The 25,220-nt window shown below is 39.6% G+C and overlaps 3 protein-coding genes across 3 annotated transcripts; all 3 read right to left on the bottom strand.

Moving 5' to 3' along the window:
• Positions 1–3,176: 3,176 nt before the first annotated feature.
• LOC146701569 (uncharacterized) lies at positions 3,177–17,455 on the bottom strand. The gene is made up of 4 exons (XM_085468884.1): positions 17,435–17,455; positions 15,881–16,370; positions 4,362–4,632; positions 3,177–3,507 (listed from the first exon to the last, which is right to left on the bottom strand). Exons 1-4 carry the CDS (start codon positions 17,453–17,455, stop codon positions 3,177–3,179), a joined length of 1,113 nt encoding a protein of 370 aa, XP_085325010.1.
• Positions 16,885–21,676, bottom strand: LOC146701568 (uncharacterized). The gene is made up of 2 exons (XM_085467872.1): positions 17,033–21,676; positions 16,885–16,954 (listed from the first exon to the last, which is right to left on the bottom strand). Exon 1 carries the CDS (start codon positions 21,599–21,601, stop codon positions 17,474–17,476), a length of 4,128 nt encoding a protein of 1,375 aa, XP_085323998.1. The 5' UTR covers positions 21,602–21,676; the 3' UTR covers positions 16,885–16,954; positions 17,033–17,473.
• Positions 21,609–23,709, bottom strand: LOC146701567 (uncharacterized). Its single transcript, XM_085468883.1, has 2 exons — positions 21,670–23,709; positions 21,609–21,622 (listed from the first exon to the last, which is right to left on the bottom strand). Exons 1-2 carry the CDS (start codon positions 23,615–23,617, stop codon positions 21,609–21,611), a joined length of 1,962 nt encoding a protein of 653 aa, XP_085325009.1. The 5' UTR covers positions 23,618–23,709.
• Between the last annotated feature and the right edge of the window lie 1,511 nt (positions 23,710–25,220).

The raw sequence follows: 25,220 nt of genomic DNA, 5'->3' as shown, positions 1-25,220 counted from the left end.
ATTATGTATCCGAACGTCAGAAACTGTTTTATTACTGGATCCAGCAATCACAATCAGCGTATTGAAGGCTGGTGGGCCTTTCTGTGACAACATCATGCTCAGCACTGGATAAATCGTCTCCAGGAACTAAAAGACCATGACTGCTTTTCTGGATGTTTTTTGGACAAGCAGCTCATATTGTTTACGTGCCTCAACGTCATCAAGGTATGTAACCATGTTTATATTCTTTTAATGAGTCATTGTGTGTGTGTGTGTGTGTGTGTGTGTGTGTGTGTGTGTGTGTGTGTGTGTGTTAGAGAGAAAGAGAGACACGGAGACAGAATAAAAAGTTTTCTTTAACACCATCCCTATTATCACTGTGTTCAGGATATGAAAAAATGCATATTTCACTGACCAGAAACATAAAATCACACTGTCTAAAACAATTCACGTTTAATAATTACTTTAAATTTTCCACAGTATCACGTGTCTACCACTGTTATTCTTGTTGTTGAGTTTTTCTGACTGTCACTGTGTGGTGCTTTTGGGTAACATGTTGAGCCAAGAGAAATGTGTTCTTTTACTGATATAAGATTTTTAAATTTTTAATATTTAATAGGAAGAGCTGCAGCAAGTTGCACATATGTGGAACACCCACATAATACGCAGAAGCAGAAATCCAGTTGCTCCAAGTGGACGTCTGATTCTCATGTACACCATCCCTCATCTCTTTGGAGGCAGTGGATGCTTGTAAGCAAGAATGCCAACAGAGAGGACCTTATACCTGTGATGAAACCGTTTTTAGCTTGTGTTGCCTTATAGTGTCAGAGAACTTCTTACTTCCACCAAGCACAGCAGATGAATCCATTGAACTGTATCTCTTCCTGAGAGCCTATATACTGAAGGACTTATAAACCTAAATATAATTGGGCTTTGGGACTTTTTACGCACATGTTTTTTGGTACAATGTTTTATTTGTGCAATAAACAATAGAAAAGACAATCATTATTATTTTGTTTGGATTTTCGGTTCAAGATAGTAGCAAGCAAGCATGTCTAAATATATTTAACCAAATCTGTGTACTCCAGTGAAGAATCAAAATTAAAGCAGGTCCTTGTATTAGTATTGCTTTTCTATTTTTTAACATTTTGACATTTATGCAAAAAACAGGTGTTTGCTTCCCATCTAAAGAAAACATCTGAAACCTGTTTATTAATTGAAATGAGAACATTGACGTAAATGCTTGAATATGCAAAATGTTTTAAAAATAAATCAGTAGAAAGACATGCATTGAATAATCGCTACCTTTTGGCATTTCCAATTATTTTTTAACTGGATTTCTATTATATCTGATTTCTGTTTTAAGACTGTCGAAAACATATTTTTTTAAACTGCTGATCCTATACATTCTCATTCATGAAATATTGTTTTCAATTTTACTGAACACATTGTGCAACTGTTATTCACCCACGAACAGTTTCTTGTAAACTGGCAAATATAAAAATTCTGCATTATTTAATAATTAACAAACACTGTTAGATGTTAACCTCCCTTTTATTTGTGCTCAAGGAGAAGAAAACACAGACTCTTGGTAAACACTACAAAACTTAACTTATGTGCCAATTTCCTGTGTCTTTTATTCCAGTCAACTATTGCATCAAACACATTGCCTTCCAAAGTTATTCCCTTAAAATATGTTCTAAACAAATGACTGGTGGAAAGGTAAAAAAAAAAAAGATACTTGAAAATAATTAATATAAGATAAGATAAGATAAGATAAGATAGAACTTTATTAATCCCTCGGGTGGGTTCCTCTGGGAAATTCGACTTCCAAAAAGCACAGCAACGACCGAAGTTACAGTTACAGAATTGTTATATATATATATATATATATATACACACACACACACATATATAAATACAGAGACAAATATAAATAAAATATACAAAGGGGATAAATAGAATAAATAGGAATAAAAAATAAAAATACAAGTGAATTGCACATTTCAAGTATTGAGTCTATTGCACTGCTGACTATTTACAAAAAGTATTGCACAAGGTATTGTACAGTGAGGTGAAGAGGCACTACAGCTTAGTTGTTCCCCCCTCCTTTGTCCTCCTGTTTCCCCTCCCTCTCCCCTCCAGAGAGGAGTTAAACAGTCTGATGGCGTGTGGGACAAAGGAGTTTTTAAGTCTGTTAGTTCTTGTCTTGGGGAGAAGCAACCTGTCACTGAACAGACTCTTCTGATTGTTTATGGCCGTGTGCAGAGGATGCCCAGCATTGTTCATAATGTCCATCAGTTTCTTTAATGTCCTTTTCTCTGCCACTGTCACCAGAGTGTCCAGCTTCATGCCGACCACAGAGCTAGCCTTCCTGATCAGTTTCTCCAGCCTGGATGAGTCCTTCTTTGCTGTGCTGCTCCCCCAGCACACCACAGCATAGAAATTATTCAATCTGTTGAATTATTACTAAACAAAACATCCCCTCTAGCAGACATCTTGTATCCTACAAAACTGTACCACAGACCTGTGGAAATGACCTTGACACATGATAAGAACTTATAATAAGCATAGTTCATCTCTTGCTGCTAACCATATGAACTTATTAAACATAATTAATTAACATTTAAACTAGTAAAACTTTTAAGTATGAAAATTTACAATTTTCATGGTGGAAACAAATTGATGTTATCCACATTTTCTTTAAAATAAATATGAAAAAAAGGTTGTTTTTTTTTTTTTTTTGGGGGGGGGGGGGTTACTAATAAAACACTTCCCTGAAATCTAAGCTCTTTCTTTTTTATACAATGATGTGTTCCCATTTTGTGGGTTTAAGAAACTTTATAGCTTCGTAGCCCGTCACTCTTAGTGCAAACCTTTCATTCTTTGGTTTAAACATGATGGACTTTAATCAAGCTATGCTGAATTCATAAGAGCTTTTAGCAGCCAAAACATTGTCCAGTTCATTTCGTAGTCCTGGGTAGGATGTGTATGTCCATGGTAGTTCCAGAAGAGGGCCGCATGTGTGTGCCACAGGTCATCGTGCCAGTCCATCCACAGGTGTGAACAAAAGCTTTCTCGTTGTTGGCTTTTTATCTTCATACATTAGTAGGACATCTTGTGGGCTTTGAAAAGCTTCTTTTAGGAAGTCCTTGCAACTAAGGACATTTTCTCTGCGGCATATGCTGGTTTTTGGATTAATTGTTTGTGTGCGACTTTTTTTTTAAATCAATGTAGGTGTATTTTAGAGGGTGTATGAGGAGTGCTGGATCGTTGAACTGACTGATCATCTCCTCCAGAATAGTACCCCTGTGAAGTTTGATGGTAACGCAGACAACATCATATGAACCTGCAGAGCTTATTGCTTCATTGCTTATAGATGTATCTGGACTACTGACTGCTGTGTTTGTTGGAGGAAGTGTAATGGATGTGATGACCAGATCATCTTCCTCAAACTGCAGGAATGGTTCATCTATTACAGTGTCATCAAGTTGACAAGGCAGAGGCTCTCCAAGGTAGGGTCCAATCCGATTATTAAGTGATGACGTGACAAATCCTACTTCCGGGCCTAAAGTAGTCTGCGTTTAATATGGCTTTTGTGTTGTTAACATGTTTAATGCTTTGTATTTTCTTCTATTTAATCTCAAAAAGCTCCTAAAACAGTCAGTGATCACTGTTGACCTCCCTCGGCTTTTATTACCACTAATCATTTATTTAAGCTCAGTTTTTAAAACCTTAGGATGTAACTACAGCCCAGCCCATGCAGCAGTATATGAATGACTAACCTCGTATTGTGGATGGATTATCTCAGTTGTTCTCCTGGCTGAAGTTTGGTCCTTTTACAGCATCCTGCCATGCGATTACATTTGTTCCTGACCACCGAGAACACTCACGTTAACTTTTATCGAGTGGAAAAAAGTTAGCTTGTTTATATTATGCTAACATGGCTGTGTCGCTAGCGGTCACGTAGCACATCATTATATACCAGCTAGCCCAACTTCAGTAACCCTACAAACGTCACTGCTGTTAAGTTTTCTGTCTTCATTTATGTTGGAAGTGATAACAGAGCTGTACGTTTTAATTTGTTTCCAAAACCCCGCAGTCAGGACATGCTATATTGTATTTAGATGGAAGCTAGCGAGTTAACTTCCTGCTAACTTCTAACTCCGTTAAATGTCATAAATTCCATTTTCATGGATGCCTGGACGTTAAACTCAGTTGTTACACCTGGTAGAGCAGAACGCTGATCATTTTATTAAAGATGAAAGACTTAAGACAGTGTTTTAACTCTCAGTAATGCCACAGTGATCATTTGATATATGGACCTGCAGCAGAGTTTAGGCCCAGACACGGCTAGTGACGTCAGGCTGAACGATCAGATCATTACCTTAGATGTGTCTAATAATACATCTTCATCAGCATTCCTAGATTCTGATGATGAGATCACAACAGTGTGAGAAGCTTCTTCATCTCCATGATGTGAGTCAGTTAGTTGTGTAACATTGTTTACATGTGTTTTCCCTCTATCATAAACTTCTTCATCATCTTCATCATTGGAAAATCTTCCTGTGCACAAGTAAAATCTCAACATTCCCATTTTAAGTGCTGAGTAGAGTTCTCCAACTGTGATATCTTCATCAAATACATATGGAACTCCAAAGTGTTCAAAATTAAATAAATAAATAGGACATGATGAAATAAATAACTATGTGAATAAATAAGACACATATATAATGCGAGAATGATATTGTGAAATAATGGAACACATTTTGAAAAAAAAAGCTTGTTATTGTGAAATATATTGCATTTTGCTATATAAATGTACTTATTATTGTGAAATATTATTTCATGGTCATTATTTTTCACAATAACAGAGATTATTCCTGAGGCATTTTATTTATTTCCAGCTGTTTTTAATCCAAAATGTGCTTTTTTCAAAGTCAGTCTTTATTTCAAAATCCCGTTTTTCCCAATGGCCTATTTATTTCATAATGCGACTTTTCAGCAGAATCACTTTGTCTGTCAATCAAGAAAGACAGGGCGGAGCCAGTTGTGTGATTGGTTGCTCCTTTACTCAGACATAACTAATAGCAGATGAAGTGTCAATTTAGGTTTAATGGTGCAATGCGTCTCCTACGCAGACGGCGTATGCAGCTCGAAATAAAGTTAAGGCACGGACAAGTGTAAAACACGTTACAGGTGTATCAATGCTTGTGAAGGGCATGGCTGCAGGAGACAAGTCAGTTTCTGAGTTACTCAGAGAAGTTGCTAACCGCTTAGATTGTATGTCTTCACCTCAGTCTGAGAGAGTATTGCAGCAGCGTACTGGAGATGAAGCAGTCCCTGGTCCAAGTTCTCATCAAAACAGCACAGTGTTAACGTTAGCAGATGCTAATGCTATCACAGCTATCTCCACTCCACGAAATGCGGTTCAGGGTAAGTAACGATGTTATTACTGCTTTGTTATTCTGTCTGTCTGCCAAAAATTTGCTTTTTAATCAGTTCAATCACATATTTTTATACTGTTTATATCATAGCAAAGAAATCAATAAATTAGGTAAGAGAAGATAATCGTTTTCTGGGTTAATGTCTGTATCACTATTTACATAGTTGTAGGTAAGAGTTAATCATGACTGTTTTAAAGTGTCTTATCTTCTCTGCTAATACGGAAGTCAAGTAATCTATGTGAACGAAAGGAAAGCAATTTTATTTCAATGTAGTGATTTTGTAAGCGGGTAAAATGCTTGCAAATTAAATAGCAATTAATCTAAGCTTTTAGAATTTTTTTTTAATATTGTTTTTCTCTTTTTAAAGCTGAAGTCGCAAGACTGTTTGCCCCCTTACAGAGCGAGGCCTTCCTCAGCACCACTTTCATCTCTGACCCCGCAATCTTCCAAGAAAGCATGCCGCTCCATTTACACACACACCTTCTGTTTACATGATCATATGTCAGACACAGTGCCAGCTAAAGCAGTCAAATTTGACCTAGCAGCAGCTGGACTTGGAGAGAAACAGATTTCATTCCAAGATGATGCTACATGTCATTTGATAATATTTCAAGATTTAGTTTAACTACCTTTTTACTCTTATGTGTACCATTTTTTGTTGTAATGTACAGTAAGTAATGTGTTTTACAGGAAGGGATGATGACCCAGAAGTGGTCAAGGCAAAGATTGAGGATACCTTCCCTCAGCTAAAAGACACAGGAGGGTTTGAACTGCTGAGAATCTCGAGTACAACACGAAGTCGTAAACTGTGCACAATCCCAAGCCCAGACACTGGATATACAGTGCGATATCTCCGCAGTCCATTGAGTGGAATTGGACAAGCTTTGATCTATATAAGGCCACTGCAGAAAAGTATTGATTTGGAAGACGTGAGTAATGACTAGGGTCACAATATATTATTTGCATGTATTAATAAACTAGTTCAAATGACTAGCAGAGCTCAACTATGTGTCAAATCACTTTAGCTGTCAGCTGGTTAGAAACATGACTGCATATGAGTAATAATGGTTCTGAATGCGTATGTAAGCAATTGTTAGAAAAGGTGTAGAAGGAGATGTCATTTTGTGTTTACAATTTGTTTCTGCTGCTCACATGTTGACAAATGCAATTGCAGAACTGTCAAAATATTTTTATAACAGCATGCACCAGATGTACATATACATACGTATATATTCTTTTTTTTTTCTCCATATTCTCTGTAGAGCCTGACAACCCTCCAGCAACAAGGACCCCCCACAAAATGCCTGAAATGTGACATTAACATTCCTTTAAATAAAATGAAAAACCACATCACTAAATGCACAAAGTAAGGAACATCTTTGATTTTCTGTATATTTTAGTATACAGTGTGGAAACTAAGTAAATCCATCCATCCATCCATTCGCTTCCGCTTATCCTTTTCAGGGTCGCGGGGGGCGCTGGAGCCTATCCCAGCTGTCATAGGGCGAGAGGCAGGGTACACCCTGGACAGGTCGCCAGTCTGTCGCAGGGCCAACACACAGGGACAGACAACCATTCACACTCACATTCACTCGCACATTCACACCTAGTGGCAATTTGGATTATCCAATTAACCTATCCCCACAAGCTGCATGTAAGTAACTAAGTAAATCCACTTTATATATTGGTGATGGATGTTGAAACCTCTGCCAATCCCTCTCACAGTTCACTGAGTGGTGCTGAACCTCAGTCTGTTACTGAAAGTCAGGCTAGGCAGACTCGTAGTACAACAGCAAGGTCAGAGGTCCCATCCTGTAGCAACAGTGATGCCTGGAATCTGTCCTGCGGGGTAGAGGAACCAGATGCTATCATCTTGGACTCCACCATAAATTCAGCAAGAGCAGAGCAATCATCAAGTGATATGGTAGTACAGGAAAATGCATCTCATCAAGATGAGGAGAAGTCAGTTCTAGGGGGAAAACCAGGTAGTGACAGGAATTAAGTTGGGAACATACCAGACAAATGGCAAAAATTACATATATTTTATTTCTTTTGATTGATCCATACAAATGTGTACCTTTCAGAGTGAAAATGTGAACAAGATGCAACCAGAGCAGCCTGGCTCTACAAGTTTAAGTTACTTTCAAAGTATGAGACCAGAAAGGCAGTAGTCCTGCAAATGGACTTGCGGGAAAGTATTGTGGATCAACGGAGGTCACTTATCTCCCTCTATAAAGCCCCAAAGGTAGAGTGGGCATGCCCTGTCAGCTGCAAACTGGAAGGTATTGTTTCTGTATTGGGAAAACATTAGAAATCCAGTGACTGACTAATCCAAAACTTCACAAGTTTTGCTGTTGGAGAAGGGGTGAAGAGATTGTTCTTCTCAAAGGCAGTTTCTCTAGTACAGTCTGGTTTGCATTTGAATTTTGATATGTATGTATGTATGAAATAGACTGGCCACATGTATAGTGGATTAAATAAGAGAATATTTCATCATGTAAAGAAAATGTGTTTGTTATGTAAATGAGTTAATTGTGTTAAAATTACTGCCTGGATTTCTCATACGCAACATAACCTAGCTGTACTCTTTTCAGGGAACACAGATCTTACAAGACTGTTTGACGGTGAGCCAGAACACTTGACTCCATCCACTTCTCAGACCTTGCTTGAGAGTGACTTGTTTTTGGTGGCAGGTAAGAAAGTTATGTACAGAAATAAGAGGAAGAGTAATTTAAAATAATACATGTGCAGCACTAAAGGAAACAGCATTACTTGTGTTACCTTATCCTAACTGTAACCATAAAGATGAAAAATAGATTGAATACAGTTACAAAACTGTTTGTTTTTACTAGAGATGGCACGATACCACTTTTTTATGTCCGATACTGATATCATAAATTTGGATATCTGCCGATACCGATATGAATCCGATATAGTGTTTTTTAATCAACAAAACTGTTTTTTAATATCTTGCTGCATTTTGTATAAGTTCATACTCAAATTTAAAACAACAACTACACTAAAGCTATTCTGTTATACCTGTATGTAAAAAAAAAAAATTTCATAGTTCAGCAATACTGATCAATCTAATAAACTTAAACCTACACCATCCTCCCTATTCTGGTATTTTAAAGAGTACTTAGCATAAATATTAAGCAACCTAACTAATAGGGTTCCAACTCCCAGCAACAACAAAAATAAATAAATAAAAAATAGGGAACCACCCCTCACGCTCCACCTCATGATGCTTAATCGACGTAATCAACCTTAATTTGATGCAGTGTGAAAAAAAAATGCACAGAAATCAATTATTTTTCAAGAATAATTAAATAGATTCAACATCTTTCTTTAACAGAACTGCAGACTGCACAGATGGTACCTTCCCAAAGGAAAAAGTACTATAGCTTACTAGGGTATATATATATTAGACTTAATAGTTACTATATACACAGTAATGGACTTCTATTCATTTTGCATCAAATTAAAACTTTGGGTGTCAGATAATTATTTATTAAAAGCTAGACATTTTAAATGAGAATAAGAAAGAAAAGTATGTCTCTGTGCCCCCTTTTCCCTGTTAATGCCCTATCGGCCCCCCTGGCTAAACTTTGCTAGATCCGCCCCTGCACAGTTACCAGCGTCAGCTACATAGAAAAAGATCCTCCTGTAGAAAGTAATATTAAATACATTCTAACAACAGCTGATCAAGCTTAAACGTGCCGCTGTTGTTCAGCCGCTGGTTTCCTCTTTCTGGTGCAAAGTGGGCCAAAAGCAAACTAGAGAGACGGACTCGCGACAGAAAAGCCGATCAGCTGATCGTTAAGCAGTTTCATGATTGAAGTAGCAGCAAGAAGAGGCAGTCGCTTGTTAAGCTTAACGCAGGAATGCTTTACAAACATTCAGAGATGGACTTACACACTTGCTTTACTTCTCTCGGGATAACTTTGTTGGAGATAAAATGCCAGGTTGCTAGCGAAGCTCCAAATGCTATCCAGACCACCCACAGGTCCCGTATGCCACAGCCGCTCTATCACGTGATGCATACTGCTCCGACGTGCTAACGTTCTGAGGTGAGTTACGGCGTGTTGCAAGTTTTGTGAGGTGCTTTCGTGATATTTAATGGATCGGATTACATTTTTTATTTTTCTCCGATATCCGATCCAGTAATTTAGGTCAGTATCGGACCGATACCGATACGTAATATCGGATCGGTCCATCTCTAGTTTTTACCCCCTTGCAATGTTAGGCTAAGTGAATTTATTATGTTTGATCTTAGGAAGAATAATGGGACATTCATTCATTCATGGTGGACCGTGTGTGTCTGGTATAAGTCCTGCAATCATCCATGTCCTTTTTGGTGGCTCACCTGAAACAGCTACAGTTCAGATTGAGGATTGCCCTGATATTGATATCCGCCCCCTGAGTTTGATGGGTGAGGCTGACAGATAAAATTATTTCAAGATGAGAGCCAGGCGCCAGGACTGCCAAAATGAAATAAATAAATATATCATTAAATAATGAAATATCGCGATAGAATATGAGTAAAACGCGCATGCGCAGTGCCTTTGTTTTCATACGCACATGGCCGATTGTTGAGTGAAACAGATGAACCAGAATTGGTTTGTAAAAATGGTGCAACTTCAGTGATGTGGAACTGGTTTGGTGTTTGTCCGTCAGATACACGACAAAGCACATTTTTTTGCAGAACATGCAAGCGGCCGTCGTTATTGTCGTATTTGTCGGACTAAGATGCTCTTAAATCTGGGAGTAATCTGGGTCCTAAACTCCGTCTTTTTCAGGTCAAACAACACTGCAGCATCACTGAGAGTTAAAAACTGTCTAAATTCTTTCATCTTTAATAAAACGATCAGCATTGCTGCTTTACCAGGTGTAACTATGAAGTTTAACTTCCAGGCATCCATGAAAACAAAATTTATTACATTTAACGGAGTTAGAAGTTAGCAGGAAGCTAGCGGAAGTTAGCTCGCTAGTTTCAACAGGGATCTGTGTTAGGCCCTACCCTGTTCTCACTGTATATGCTTCCTTTAAGTGTCATTTTTGAGAAATACCACATTGCCTTTCACTATTATGCCGATGACATCCAGATCTATTTTGAGCTGAATGATGATCTAGCTATGTCTGTGAGTAACTTTCGAGAGTGCATGTGTGAGGTCAAGCAATGGCTTCTGGCAAATTTTCTTATCCTTAACGATAAGAAAACTGAAATTATGATCTTTGGCAGTGACGCTCTTCGTGCCAAACTTCATGATGCTTTTGGCTTCCTCACTAGTTCTTTCCCTGACACTGTTAGGAATTTGGGTGTGCTACTTGACAGCTCATTTAAACTTGATAAACAAGTATCCGCTGTCGTCAGATCTAGTTTCTACCAACTTCGCCTTATTTCCAAGGCCAAACACTACATCCCGCACAATGACTTGGAAAAGCTTATCCATGCCTTTGTAACGTCAAGACTAGATTACTGTAATTCACTTTATTATGGTCTCCACTCTTCCCTTTTACATAGATTACAGACAGTCCAGAATGCCGCTGCACGCATTCTAACTAAAACTAAGAAGTTTGCTCACATCACTCCCGTCCTTGCTGATCTGCACTGGTTGCCTGTGAAATTTCGTATTCAATTTAAAATTCTGTTGTTTACTTTTAAAATTACTAATAACACAGGGCCAAGTTATCTTAAGGAACTCTTAAATTCATATCTTCCTACGAGGGCCTTAAGATCTTCCTCACAGTCATTGTTGGTTCAGCCCAGATCTCGCTTGAAGTCTAGAGGTGATCGAGCGTTTGCTCTAGCTGCACCTGAGCTGTGGAACAATCTCCCGATTGGCATCCAGGCATCTGATTCTATTCAATCTTTTAAATCACGGCTTAAAACACATTTGTTTGAACTTGCTTTTTCTACTAGTTAGATTCTCGCCTCGCTTCTAGTGAGTTATTCTATTAATGTGTCTGGTTGTTTTGCGTTGTCCTGCGCTGTCAATGTTTTCTATCACTGTGTTTGATGGTACAGCTTTACTCTGCTATAGCTGTGTGCTATAGTTTATTCTTATTAGTGGTTTTTACCTGTGAACATAATCTCACACTTATATGACTCTGACGTTATAGCGCTAATTATTTTTATTATTTTATTGTTGCGTTGTCTATGTTCTCTATCACTGTGTATGATGGTACAGTTCTACTTTGCTATAGCTGTGTGCTATAGATTATTCCTATTAGTGGTTTTTACCTGTGAACATAATCCCACACTTATATGACTCCGATGTTTTAGTGTAAATCATTTTATTGTTTTATGTAAAGCACTTTGGCATGCCCCTGGCTTTTAATGTGCTCTATAAATAAAGATTGTTGTTATTGTTGTTGTTGTTTCGCTAGTTACCTAAGCATGATATTGCATGTTCTGACTGAGAGATTTCTGAAAAAATTCAAACATACAGCTCTGCTATCACTTCCAACATAAATGAAGACAGGAAACTAAACAGCAGTGACGTTTGTAGGGTTACTGAAGTTGGGCTAGCTGGTATAGAATGATGTGCTACGTGATCGCTAGCGACACAGCTATGTTAGCATAACATAAACAGTGAAGCTGGAGGACGAACACTAACACTTTTCCACTTATAAAAGTTAACGTGAAGGTTCCTCATGGTTAGAGACAAATGCAATCGCATGGCAGGATGCTGTAAACGGACCAAACTTCAGTCAGGAGAACAACTGAGATAATCCATCCACAATACAAGGTTAGTCATTAATATACTGCAACAACATGGGAATACAGCAGCTGCCAGAGAATTCAACATTAATGAATCAATGATACAGAAGTGGAGGAAGCAAGAAGAATGAGTTTAATAAAGTTTGATTTATCTGACTGCTTTGTTTCGCTTAATGTGCCTTATAATCCCGTGCACCTTATGGTCCGAAAAATGCGTACTGCACACTGCAGTTTAATGTTGCAAAGCACCTCTTTTTAACTTCAGTGGATATTATACATGGTTATGCTCAGGATATGTCAGCCCATTTCTACTGGAAATGCCTTTTGGTTAAACTTTAAGCAAGGAATTTGCATTTGCACTGTTACATTTTTATAAAGCTTTAATGTACATAAAAACCAGCTTCTTGTTTAAGTGAAAATAAATGGAAGGTTGTCTTTTTGCGCTAGTAATGTTGTGGAGTTGTATTTTGTCTCGCATCAATTATATCGTCAGTTATAGCGTTATCGCAAATTTTCAAATATATATCGTGATAAATATTTTTGGCCATATCGCCCTGCCCTAATACCAACTTGAACAGTAGAAATAAACTAATCTCCACTTACATACAAGAACAAATACGAATCAAACAGTCATGTACCTGTGACCAATCTTGTCCCTCTTTTCTGTGCAGCAACCAGAGTTGCAGGGGTGAATGATTGTTTGCTGTTCTGAGTCCATGCTGATTCCATGCTTCCTGGAATGACTGAAGATGATGTTGAATGTGATGCAAAAAGCATATGTGCTGTGCAAACAAGTCAATTTCTTCACCAGGGTTGAGCAGTCCTTGAATCTCCAGCTGGGTGAAGGTTGTGTAAAAAAGGTCAAGGATGATTTCATATACATCCCTCCACAGGCGCTCAATGCTGTAAGACAAGGTGAGGGAAATTGTTCATTTATGGTTTTTCAGGTATTTCAATGTCAACAGCCAACAGCCTAAGTCAATTATTAGTGTAGTGGTAATGTGCTGTGAAACCAGTCAATTATGCTCAGAAACCATTTGTTTTATTACAATTGCATGTGTGAAAAAAATGTAAGACAGGCCATCAATTTACTTGTCAACTACAAACTCAAGGCTTCATTTTACAATTTTATACATGCATCCTGTTACTTAAATGGAATAGGGAAAAGTGAAGCAAGTACTGACCGAATTAGTTTATGATTTCCATCGATATGCCAAAGGTGATTTGGTGCTGGTACACTGTACTGAAGACGCCTTGCAGTCTGAATAGTTAACCGTCGCATCATGACCTCTTCTGGATTGACTCGTCTCATTGAATCCATCAGTCGAAATCCTGATTAACAAACAGATCATGTCTTAGTACTACCAACTACAAAAAGACTGTATTGTAAACACTGTAATGCATATGGGACAGATCTTCATTGCTTCAGGTAAGTATCCAGGTGCTGTACAGATTTACTGAGGAGAAAGAATCGTGTACATACCGGTTCAAAAAAACATAATTGCATAACAGTGATGAGAACATGCCTAGTCATTTTTAATGGAAACATTAAAATATCACATCATGATACAAATGATCATTAGATTAACCACACTTATACAGACTGTATATAACAACCAACTCTAAAATGTTTGTTCGCAGAGAAAAGACACAGACTACGCTAACAACATGTGATGTTACAACACTAGTGAAATATTAGTGTCATGTCATTCTTTTCAAAGGTTTATTTGCATAACGCACAAACAGACACAATTGAAAGGTACAAATGTGCATGACACGAATTCAAACATGGTGCAGATGTGTGTCACAGGTTGATCTGGCTGTAGGCTGTGGCACTTGGCCAGAGGTGGCGCTGGTTGACTCGACTCCACGTTAGTGCACAAAGTAAACTGCTCGCTTTAGTTGTGAAGCAAAAACGCTGAAATCGGAGAAATAACGACGATAACGACGACAAGAGTCTCCCGATCGTTTACTCTTGCTGTCCTGTGAACAACATCGGCGTGGTGTTAATTGTTTGCCGTTTTCGCGATCACGTTGCGCATGAGGATATCACCAGGTAAACTCGCCACATTTTTAAACATTTTGTTGTTCAACAGCATCACGACTGACGGAGTGTGTTTGAGACAACCTCACAAGTGTCACAGGTGACACATTTGGCGGTTTTGTGCTGGTTTGTCGGTAGCAGCTCCTGAAACGCAAGACTGCCACACATCTGTTCGACTAACGCCAGTTGATCTAAACGCCAGTAGATCTGGAACACCGGCATTTGGGTGATGACACTGAATGTCCAGCACTTTTGCATACAAGTCTTCATCTCCAATAGAAGAATATCTATCAGATTTTCTGCACATAATTTTTTTTTTTTAGTTTAACAGCAAATCTCAACACAAAGTTTACCAATTAATAATGAAAGAACTAAGGACGTAAATGTATTCTTGTTTTAGCTTCACTGAAGACACCAGCGAAAGCATGATATTTATAAAGCTGCTGAAATACACAAAACCATTTCAATAAACCCACTACTTAACATCAACTTTGTTATGTGTTATCAGAGAACAATCAGCTGCAAACAGCAATGAGACATTCAACTATGTACTATTTAAAGCACTAATGACCCTGCTTTCTACCAAGATGTGATAAGTAAGTAGCCTGTGGAAAGCTGGTGGGTCTTCTCTCTGTGTAAAAGGTTCGTATAGGCTCCACTGGCTAAACGTGTCTCAACGCCGAGATGGCGCCGATAGCTTTAGCCGTAGCTACCCCACTAGGTTTAGACAGTCACAATAAAAAAAGCGATAATATTTTAAACGTCATAATTAAGGTCAACATCTAAATAATGCTCTGTACAGACTCACGCAGGTGTTAAATTACACCGTAAACTTACCTTGGACCTTCCTCCGTCATTCTCCTAATTGTGCTCGGAGACACAGAAAACATATCGGCAATTACCCCGATGATAAAGTCCTGAGTGCTGCAGCCGGGATTTCAAGACGTGGACGACCAACATTTGAAGACAGTTCTTCCTCGGCGTATTCCAAATGAACACGGTGCTGAATTGATCTTAAACTTTCGACAATGTTGTCATCGATGCTAACATCTTGAAGAGCAATTATCATCCCAAGCATTTCAGAAACGTCATCTAAACGACTCAAAACAGTATCTACTGGTAAATGATCCCTCTCTATCTGATCGGCTAAAATGAGCAGAAGTGACTGAAGTTCACACCAGTCCGCCATCTTCCGTGACTTTTGACCTAGCACGTTTTTGCTAGCTGTGGCAGCCGTCCGCGGAGCAGGTATCCAGGAAAACTAGTCGATGGTAAACGATCAGCCAATAGGAGCAAAGGTCCAACCCACTCACACTGATTAACAGACAAAGTGATTCTGCTGAAAAGTCGCATTATGAAATAAATAGGCCATCGGGAAAAACGGGACTTTGAAATAAAGACTGACTTTGAAAAAAGGACATTTTGGATTTAAAACGGCTGGAAATAAATAAAATGCCTCAGGAATAATCTCTGTTATTGTGAAAAATAATGACCATGAAATAATATTTCACAATAATAAGTAAATTTATATAGCAGAATGCAATATATTTCACAATAACAAGCTTTTTTTTTCAAAATGTGTTCCATTATTTCACAATATCATTCTCGTATTACATATCTGTGTCTTATTTATTCACATAGTTATTTATTTCATCATGTCCTATTTATTTATTTAATTTTGAACACTTTGGAGTTCCATAAATACAGCCTCTTCTTGATAGTCTAATATGTCATGACTGAGCTCCCATCTTCCAAATTTGCTTTTTCCACTAGGAAAGAAAAGATCTTTAGCATACTGTAATATGTCAGCTTTTTTGGAGTCTTTGGGCATATCAAAGGTCCTTGTTCCTCCTCCTCTACGCTTTCTCACTTGCTTACCATCAGGGATACACCATAACTCAATTTTTCGAGTCTTTTTCTCAGCCCATTTGTTGTTTTTTGCATATGTTCTTTTTCTTTTAGAAACGAATGCATCCTCATGATCAGGTTTCTTCTCATTTTCATTGATTCCCATCTTTTCCTTCAATTTTTCGAGCAATGAATTTTTTCTTGATTCCTTAGTACTTGCACCACTGTTTTCCAAGCAGAACCGTCTGGCAGCTATCCGATCACCATATGTTGGGATGTAACCAGACAGGGTCTTGTCATCCATGAAATCAATCACTGTGGCATCAATCTATAATAACAGAGATATTTATTAATATACAGAAGTACAAGGTATACCTGCTGCCACACCACATGAGGTACCTCACTAAAAAAATTTATGTACATTTCACATGTGTTTTGATAATTGTCTGTTATTATTTTAGTGGCACCCATCAATATTTAGCATTTATTCTTTTCCTCTCTCTATGCCAGCAGCATTAATCAAATTCTCTAACATGTCATTAATAGAAATATTACAGTATATACAACGCCCACTTTTGAAAAAGTAAATTAGTATTCACGTATCTTTCAGTTGCACAGTGCACAAAGGGTTGAACTCATAGGTTTTTAAAATTGAAGCCAAATATCAATATAAACACAGTTTAATTCATTTGTTTTTAGATAAACAAGGAAACATTGTGCATCACATAATATAGTGATATATTTAAGAAACCTGGAATCTGCATACGGGTTAATTAGTAACATTTAATAACTGTGGTCATAACAACGACCCAGTTTTATAAAGCGGGTTAATTTGTGTAACTCCGAAATGACAACACAGGCACGGCTTCTTCAAGACGGGCGCTTCGCTGCATTTATTGAACGCCGTGAAAACTACAAACATAAAACACAAAGACTTTAAGCGCTTCAGTCTATCAAAATTAACACTTGTGCTTTAACAACGAAAATTACCTCGTGGCCGCCTGCCACTTCGGAGGTCCTAGAAGAATAGCTTTACAGTCTTGTGCATTCTAAATTAAAACATAAAATAATTAGAACACCATACATTACAAATTTTTACAATATCACAATACAGTTATGGCAAATGACAAATACCTTGTACCGCTGGTAGACTAACCAGGCCTTTGCAGATAGCTCGCTGGACTCCTTAGCGTGATTATTAAACGTGGGCTCACAGCCTATACTATCACGCCCAAACCTCGCGATAATAGCGGTGTAACAAAACTTGTTCTTTCTGACAAGATAAACACACCCTTACAATATTGGCCACAGAAACGTACAAGCAAGAACATTTTAACTGCTGGAACCATCTATTAAACTTCTTTATACATAAGCCATTTCTGTGACACTTACACTCCCACCAAAATCACTCATTGTTTGCAATGTGATTTTCTAATGAGTGTCAACATTAGAGTCTGTTTCACTTTGCATGTCAGTCTCCAGTAAAGTCACTAACTTGTGAACAGGTCTTTCCAGATATATCAGCCTTGTCCGTGGTTTCCCCCCGTCAAAGGTAGTTTCACTGGTCTTGAGCTTCACCTTTCGAACCTTGCCATCTGAGCTCTCTATAGCCTCTACTATTAGAGCAAGTTTCCATTTACATCTTGGAGCATTATCATCCTGCAGTATCACAATGTCATTTACTCGCAGGTTTCGTGAGACGTTCTGCCACTTCTGTCGCCGCTGGAGATTTAACAGATACTCTCGCCTCCACCTTTGCCAAAACTCATTTGCCAGAAATTGTACTCTTTTCCATCTTTTATTCAAGTACAAATCCTCTCTGCAAAACTCTCCTGGAGGTGGAAGAATAACCGAAGATTTCATCGTTAATATGTGATTGGGAGTTAGTGGCTCTGGTCCCAAGGGATCATTGAGATACTCAACACTTAAAGGTCTGCTGTTAATGATGGCCATTGTCTTGTAAAGCAGTGTTCTTAGACTAGCTGTATCGAGTCTGTTTGAGAACTTGTCCAGCATCGCTGTCAGTACACTTCGTACTGTCCGAATTTGACGTTCCCAGACGCCCCCCATGTGGCTAGCTGCCGGAACGTTCACCACAAATTCACAACCCATAGCTCTTTGTGGTCCTTGATCCATATCCTTCATTAACTCCAAAAGTTCTCTTTTGGCGCCCATAAAGTTTGTCCCTTGGTCGCATCTTAATTGCCGGACAGGACCTCTTATGGCTATCAGAACTCGAAGAGCGTTCATGAAGGCATCTGTCGATAAGTCATCTAGTGTTTCAATGTGCACAGCTCGTGAACATAAACACGTGAACAGTAGTCCATACCTTTTGACTTCCTTTCTTCCTTCCTTTACCATGAATGGCCCGAAACAGTCGACGCCACAATACGTGAAAGGAGGTGCTGTTTCTGTTCTCACTTCTGGCAAATCTGACATCTGTTGGACATTTGTAGCCTTTCTGTATCTTCTGCACTTAACACAATGGTAAATGTGTGAAGAAACAACACTCCCACATCCTAAAATCCATATCCCATTTGCCCGCAATTCATTTATTGTCATCCCTCTTCCCTGGTGATGTACACCTTCATGGTAGTGTTTGACGAGGAGGGCTGACACATGGGACTCCTTGGGGAGAATTGCAGGATGTTTTACATCATAGTGTAAAGTTGATTGAGATAATCTTCCTCCTACCCTGAGAACATCCGACTTGTCCAAAAAGGCATTCAACTGCCTTAGTCTGCTGCGCTTGTGCAGAGAATTTTCTCCTTGAGATCTGATCTTCTGTATTTCCTCAGTAAAGATGTCTCTTTGCACTAGCTTGATGATGAATAATTCTGTGTCTTTTCTTTCTTCAAGATCTGTCACTTTGTTCGTTCTTCGTTGAACACCCTTGTACTCTTTGATGAATCGCCTGAGCCTGGCAATGGCCTTGATAGCTCTCGACCAACTGGAGAACTTCTTTAAACGCTCTAGCACTGGGTTTGCTTCCTTCGAATGTACAGTGTGCGTATAGCCTTTACGGACTTCAGGATCCATTTCTTCAACCTCTCCCACCATTTCCTCTTTGACTGGAAGCTCTTGTTTCCAAAGAAAATCGGGACCTTTCAACCAGTTTGAATCTTTCAGCTGAGTAGCATTTAAACCTCTTGAGGCCTGATCAGCTGGATTTTCCTCTGAGCTGACGTGCTGCCATTTCCCAGGACTTGTGCTTTGTCTTATTCGTTGAATTCGATTGGCGACAAATGTGTGAAATCTTTTAGCATCATTATTTATGTATGCTAATACGACTTGTGAATCTGTCCAATAATATTCCTGTAGATTTTGGATGTCTAGTTCTCGTTTGATCACATCTGCAATGCGAACTGAAGTCACGGCCGATGACAGTTCGAGCCTTGGGATGGTTGTTTGCTTAATGGGCGTTACTCTTGCCTTGCCCATGACGAGTGCACAACTGACCTGTCCTTCTCTACCTTTTGCTCTGAGATATGAACATGCGCCATAACCACTGAGGCTCGCATCCGAGAAACTGTGCAATTCGTACTGCACAATGTCCGCATCTTGCGAGTAGCTTCGTGGGATCTTCAGAGCTGCCAACTTGGGCAGGTCTCGCAACCATGCTTCCCATTGTGGTAGAATGTGATCTGGGAGATCCTCGTCCCAATTAACTTTGTCCTTGCACAACGTTTGGAGTATCTGCTTTCCAATTAATATGAATGGGGCAACGAACCCAAGGGGATCAAAGACTGAAGCAACAATCGAGAGCACCCCTCTCCTTGTCAATGGGTTGTCTTTAACTTGGACTCTGAATTGGAATTCATCTGCCTCTATGCACCATTGCACTCCAAGTGCACGTTCAATGTGGAGTTCTCCAAGAGCCATGTCCTGGTCTTTGGCTTTAGCTTGTTCCTCTTGGGGAATAGCTGCAAGCACTTCTTTGTCGTTTGACACAAACTTATGCAGATGTAGGTTGCCTGTTTTACAAAGTGCCCTTGACTCGTTTACCAACTGTATGGCTTCGACTGTTGATGTCACACTAGCGAGTCCGTCATCGACGTAAAAACCTCTTTGGATGAACTCAATAGTCTTTTCGCTGAATCTGTTTCTACCTTGAGAAGCAATATGTTTGAGTCCGAAATGGCAGCATCCGGGAGATGAAGCTGCTCCAAAAAGATGCACTCTCATCCTGTACACTGAAGGCTCAGAGTTTAAATCGCCTTTGTCCCACCAAAGAAACCTCAAATAGTCTTGATGCTCCTTGATGACGTGGAATTGGTGGAACATCCTCTCCACGTCACACATGATGGCGATGGGGCCCTTTCTGAATCGACATAACACTCCAATCAGTGCGTTGGTAAGATCTGGTCCAGTCAGAAGGTGATCGTTAAGAGATGTCCCCTGGAAACGGGCCGAACAATCAAAAACCACACGTATCTTCTCAGGTTTGTGGGGGTGGTATACTCCATGGTGTGGTATATACCATGCTGCCTCCTTATCCAGTTCTTGCTCTGGGACCTTCTCTGCGTCTCCACGGGTTATGATGTCGTCCATGAACTTGACGTAATCCTCATAGTATTTCTCATCTCTTCTGAGCCGACGTTCCAACGACGACAGTCTATGCTCAGCACATTGTTTGTTGTTTGGAAGATTCGGGTCGTCGGTTTTGAGTGGCAATGGGAGTTCATAGTGACCGTTTTCCTTTTGCCTTATGCCTTTAGTCACCTTTGACATGAACAAAATGTCTTCCTGAGAGACTGGATTGTCATCTGTTTCATGCTCAGAGAAATCAGATCCCAAAGCCTTTATTACATCAGCTGGACCCACTTCCTTCACTTGAGTTCTGCATACAAAATGCACTTCTTGCCTGAGTTCAACTGCTTGTTGTACTGCAGGAGTAACTTCTCGAACAATGATTCTGTGGCTTATGCCAATATCATCATTGTGATTTTGAACTTGAGACGTACAACCAACTATGCTCCAGCCGAGATCAGTTAGCTGTGCGTAAGGCTGATTCTCCTCACCTGCAATGACTTCCCGTGGAAGAAGGGCTTGCTGACAGTTATAGCCGAGAAGCAGACCAACTTCGCATTCAAGCATTGGAGGTAACCTATCTGCCAGCCTTTCGAGGTGAGGCCAATTCAAAGCAGTTTCAGACGTCGGGATGTGTGATCTGTTCACAGGGATGAATTCTCTTGTATAGACCGGTGGCAATGTAATTCTCTTTTCCTGCTTGTAGCCTCTAACTTGAAGATTTACCAGTTTCTCACATGGTATGACTGTTGACTTGGCGGACATGGTCGATAGTCTTAGATGAGCCTTACTCTTATCTGTGTCGAGACCCTGGGCTACTTCATCCAAGATAAAGGATGTATCGCTCTGAGAATCGAGGAGGGCATACACTAGAACTTCTCTGTCTGGGTGATTTTTTGATGAAACCCAGACAGGTAGAATGGAGGATGTCAGTGTGCTCGAAGTTACTTGAGTTACTCTATTAGAGATTGCGGTTGCTGGTTCATCTCCTTCGTCCTTGTCTCGAGAGTTATCATTCAGTGCAGGCATTATCCTTTTACGCTCCACAAACTTGTCATCATGTAGACACGTGGGATGCTTCTTCTGGCATTTCTCACACGTATTCCTTTTATCACACTTTTTAGAATGATGTCCCCCCTTCAAACATCCAAAACACAGCCTTTCTGCTTGTACAAACTTGATACGATCCTGGACTGATTTTTCCATGAATTTGAAGCATTTATCCAGTGTGTGACCATTTCTTTTGCAGTAAAGGCAGGTCATGGGATTTATGTGACTTGAGGTGGTTAAGTGACTTGAAGTTGCGGTTAATGTTTTAGCTTGAACGACTTGGCTGCGTGAGTGTTTGGGTTTACTGATTTCCAAACCCTTGAGTGCTTGCATTGAAGCTATGGGGTCACATGCTAGGTCTGCTTCAGTGGATACAAAGTCCGTAAACATGTGAAATGATGGATATTCTCCATTAAGGGTTTTTCTTATTTTCATCGCTGCGCGATTCCATCTTGTTGTCAACCAGTCAGGAAGTTTCAGCAAGAGTTTCTGAATTTCCATACAGTCATTGAGAACCTCTAATGTCTTTATGTGTGACATCGCAGCTTCACAACTTCTAAGGAAGTCGGCAAACTCTCTCAACTCACTTCCATCCTTGGAGCTTATTTTAGGCCAACTGTGAAGTTTGTCTCTGAAGCATTTTCCTATAGTGAACAGATCTCCAAAGCGCCTTTCCAGCACTTCCCAAGCTGCATCATACGCTTCATCTGTGCCCACTAGGAGAAATCCTTCAACCACTCTCTTTGCGGGTCCACCAAGGTACTTCCTGAGATAATAGAGTCTTTCGTTCTTTGGAATGTTTTTTCTTTCAATCAAGGTCTCAAATGACAACTGCCAGTCCTTGAACTTTAAAGGGTCACCAGTGAACAGTGCAGGTTCCGGAGTTGGAAGACGATTAGCACTTATTGCGTCTGCTAGTATGCCGACTAGATCCAAGTTTGGCTGTGGATGAGTTGCTGAAGCGGCAGCTTGTGTTGCTTTAGGGATAAATGGCGGACTTGATGCGTTTCCTGCTTGGCCTGTGGTGCCCTTAGGTTGCACACCAGGGTTTTGTTGGGCTTGGTTTATGACTGTGGGAGTATGTGGAACAAATGCAGGGTTTGTGGCATTATGGGCTTGGATTGTATTTGGAGCTTGAGAGGGAACTTGTGGTGGAGCAGGGATTGCTGAGGTTTCGCTCTCAGTTTTGATACTGCGCACTAAACTACGACTTTCTGAAATACTTTCAGCTTCTGCATAAACCTTTACTTTAGCTCTTGCAGCATTAAATTTTTTAACCTCTTCCAAGCGTTCAATCTTTCTGCGCTGCTCCTCCATTGTTTGTTGCCTTTCCAAGTTTTCAAGTTCCAACTTTTTTAGTTCAGCTGCTTCCCTTTCTTGATCCTCCATTACTGCTAATATTTCCTGACACGCAGCTGCCTCAGCCTCTGCTTCTATTCTTTTAATTGTTTGTGAGTATGACTGGCTTGAACCACTTTTAGACCTTCGTGATTTTGACCTTGATTTAGTACTTTCAGATCCTAAGCATGATCCAACGTCTGGCCATGGCTCTTCATCACCATCTGCAAGGTCTCCTTGTAAGTGTTTTTCAGCTCTTCTGACAATGAACAAGGAAAGTGACGTACATGCATCCACTTTGCGTCTTTCATCTGCATCAGGAGTTTGTGTTTGCCGTATTTGTTCATAAATGGTTTGTACATCTTTGCAGGCAACATTTACATTGTTGATGAGCTCATTCAATTCACTCTCGGAAACTTCATTTCTTAATATTACTTTGCTCAATCTTGCTTCATATCTCCATTTTTCAAAAACAACAGCATATCTGTGTTGGAGGCCTTTGAGTTTCTTCTCTTGAAGCTCTTTACCCTTTTCTGTTAGTGTTCTTACTCTTTCACTTTTACGAACAGTCTGTAGTTCTGTAATTTGTTCATCATCATTTTCTTCCACTTCGGTAAGTGATACAGCATGGTGCTCTTCGAGATCTTTGTCAACCATCTCGGGAGTCTAGTTAAATGTCATTAAGCGCACTGTGTTCAGATTTCAAATACTGTATACTTTAAGTGCACCTTTTCTTAAAGGACCTTGTAAACTTCACTCAAACTTTGACCTTAAGCAAGCACACAGAACTATTCACCAAACTACAAAGCATCACCTTGAAGTACAGTAGAAATAAATAAACTTTGACAAATGTATTATAGAAACTTATTGTGGCTCTTTAAACTTGACTTAAACCACTATTATTCTACATTTAACACTGTCCCTTATTAATTTCCACCTTACTCCAGTTGTACAACGTTGTTGCCGCTGTGCTTGGCTGCTTGAGAACGGTGAGCTTATGCAATGGCGCCCTCTTGTGTCGCTCCAGTTCACCGTCGCTCTCTGCAGCTGCCGTCTTCGTAATTAGCTTCTCACCGGCGCTGGCTAGGGCGAGTTTTCACTGTAACTCCGAAATGACAACACAGGCACGGCTTCTTCAAGACGGGCGCTTCGCTGCATTTATTGAACGCCGTGAAAACTACAAACATAAAACACAAAGACTTTAAGCGCTTCAGTCTATCAAAATTAACACTTGTGCTTTAACAACGAAAATTACCTCGTGGCCGCCTGCCACTTCGGAGGTCCTAGAAGAATAGCTTTACAGTCTTGTGCATTCTAAATTAAAACATAAAATAATTAGAACACCATACATTACAAATTTTTACAATATCACAATACAGTTATGGCAAATGACAAATACCTTGTACCGCTGGTAGACTAACCAGGCCTTTGCAGATAGCTCGCTGGACTCCTTAGCGTGATTATTAAACGTGGGCTCACAGCCTATACTATCACGCCCAAACCTCGCGATAATAGCGGTGTAACAAAACTTGTTCTTTCTGACAAGATAAACACACCCTTACAATATTGGCCACAGAAACGTACAAGCAAGAACATTTTAACTGCTGGAACCATCTATTAAACTTCTTTATACATAAGCCATTTCTGTGACACTTACAATTTGTTTTACATTCTCGTTCATTTCTTGTAATAAGGTGCTTCCTTTCACAAAAAAAATCTTAAAATTATTTAGAAATCGAATTGACGTTTCAGCACAGACGAGCGGGATGAACTGTGTGGGGAAAAATAAAGGAGGATCCAAATGCAGACATTCGCTGAGATGTGAAGGAGGTTTATTGAAAATAAAACATAAGTTGAAAACGGCAAACAGAACTAAAGATAATCTGAACTGGGAAAAACTAAACTACTAAACACGAACATGAAGGAGGGTGAGCAGAGGCATATGATGGTAGACAGCAGGGAGAACACATGGACAAGGCAGAGTAGATTCACAGGAGATAAACAGATGGACCAACAACTACAACATAAGAAGACACAACTTAAATACACTCAGAGAACACAGGGAGATTACACACGTGGGGAACACAGCTGGAAGTAATTGACAATAGGGCTGCCACGATTAGTCGACTAGTCACGATTACGTCGACTATCAAAATCGTCGACGACTAATTTAATAGTCGACGCGTCGTTTGTAGCCTTGTAAGATCCCAAAAGACGCAGGAATAAGTACTAGGATTTAAGAGTGTAATAACGGACTGAA

Source organism: Copadichromis virginalis, linkage group LG9 (genome assembly GCF_057382275.1).
Source record: "Copadichromis virginalis isolate Kocher_CV1m ecotype Utaka linkage group LG9, C_Virginalis_male_GT1.1, whole genome shotgun sequence".
Classification (NCBI taxonomy): domain Eukaryota; kingdom Metazoa; phylum Chordata; class Actinopteri; order Cichliformes; family Cichlidae; genus Copadichromis; species Copadichromis virginalis.
Note: the sequence above shows the minus strand (reverse complement) of the source record. Positions and strands in the feature narration are given on the sequence as shown.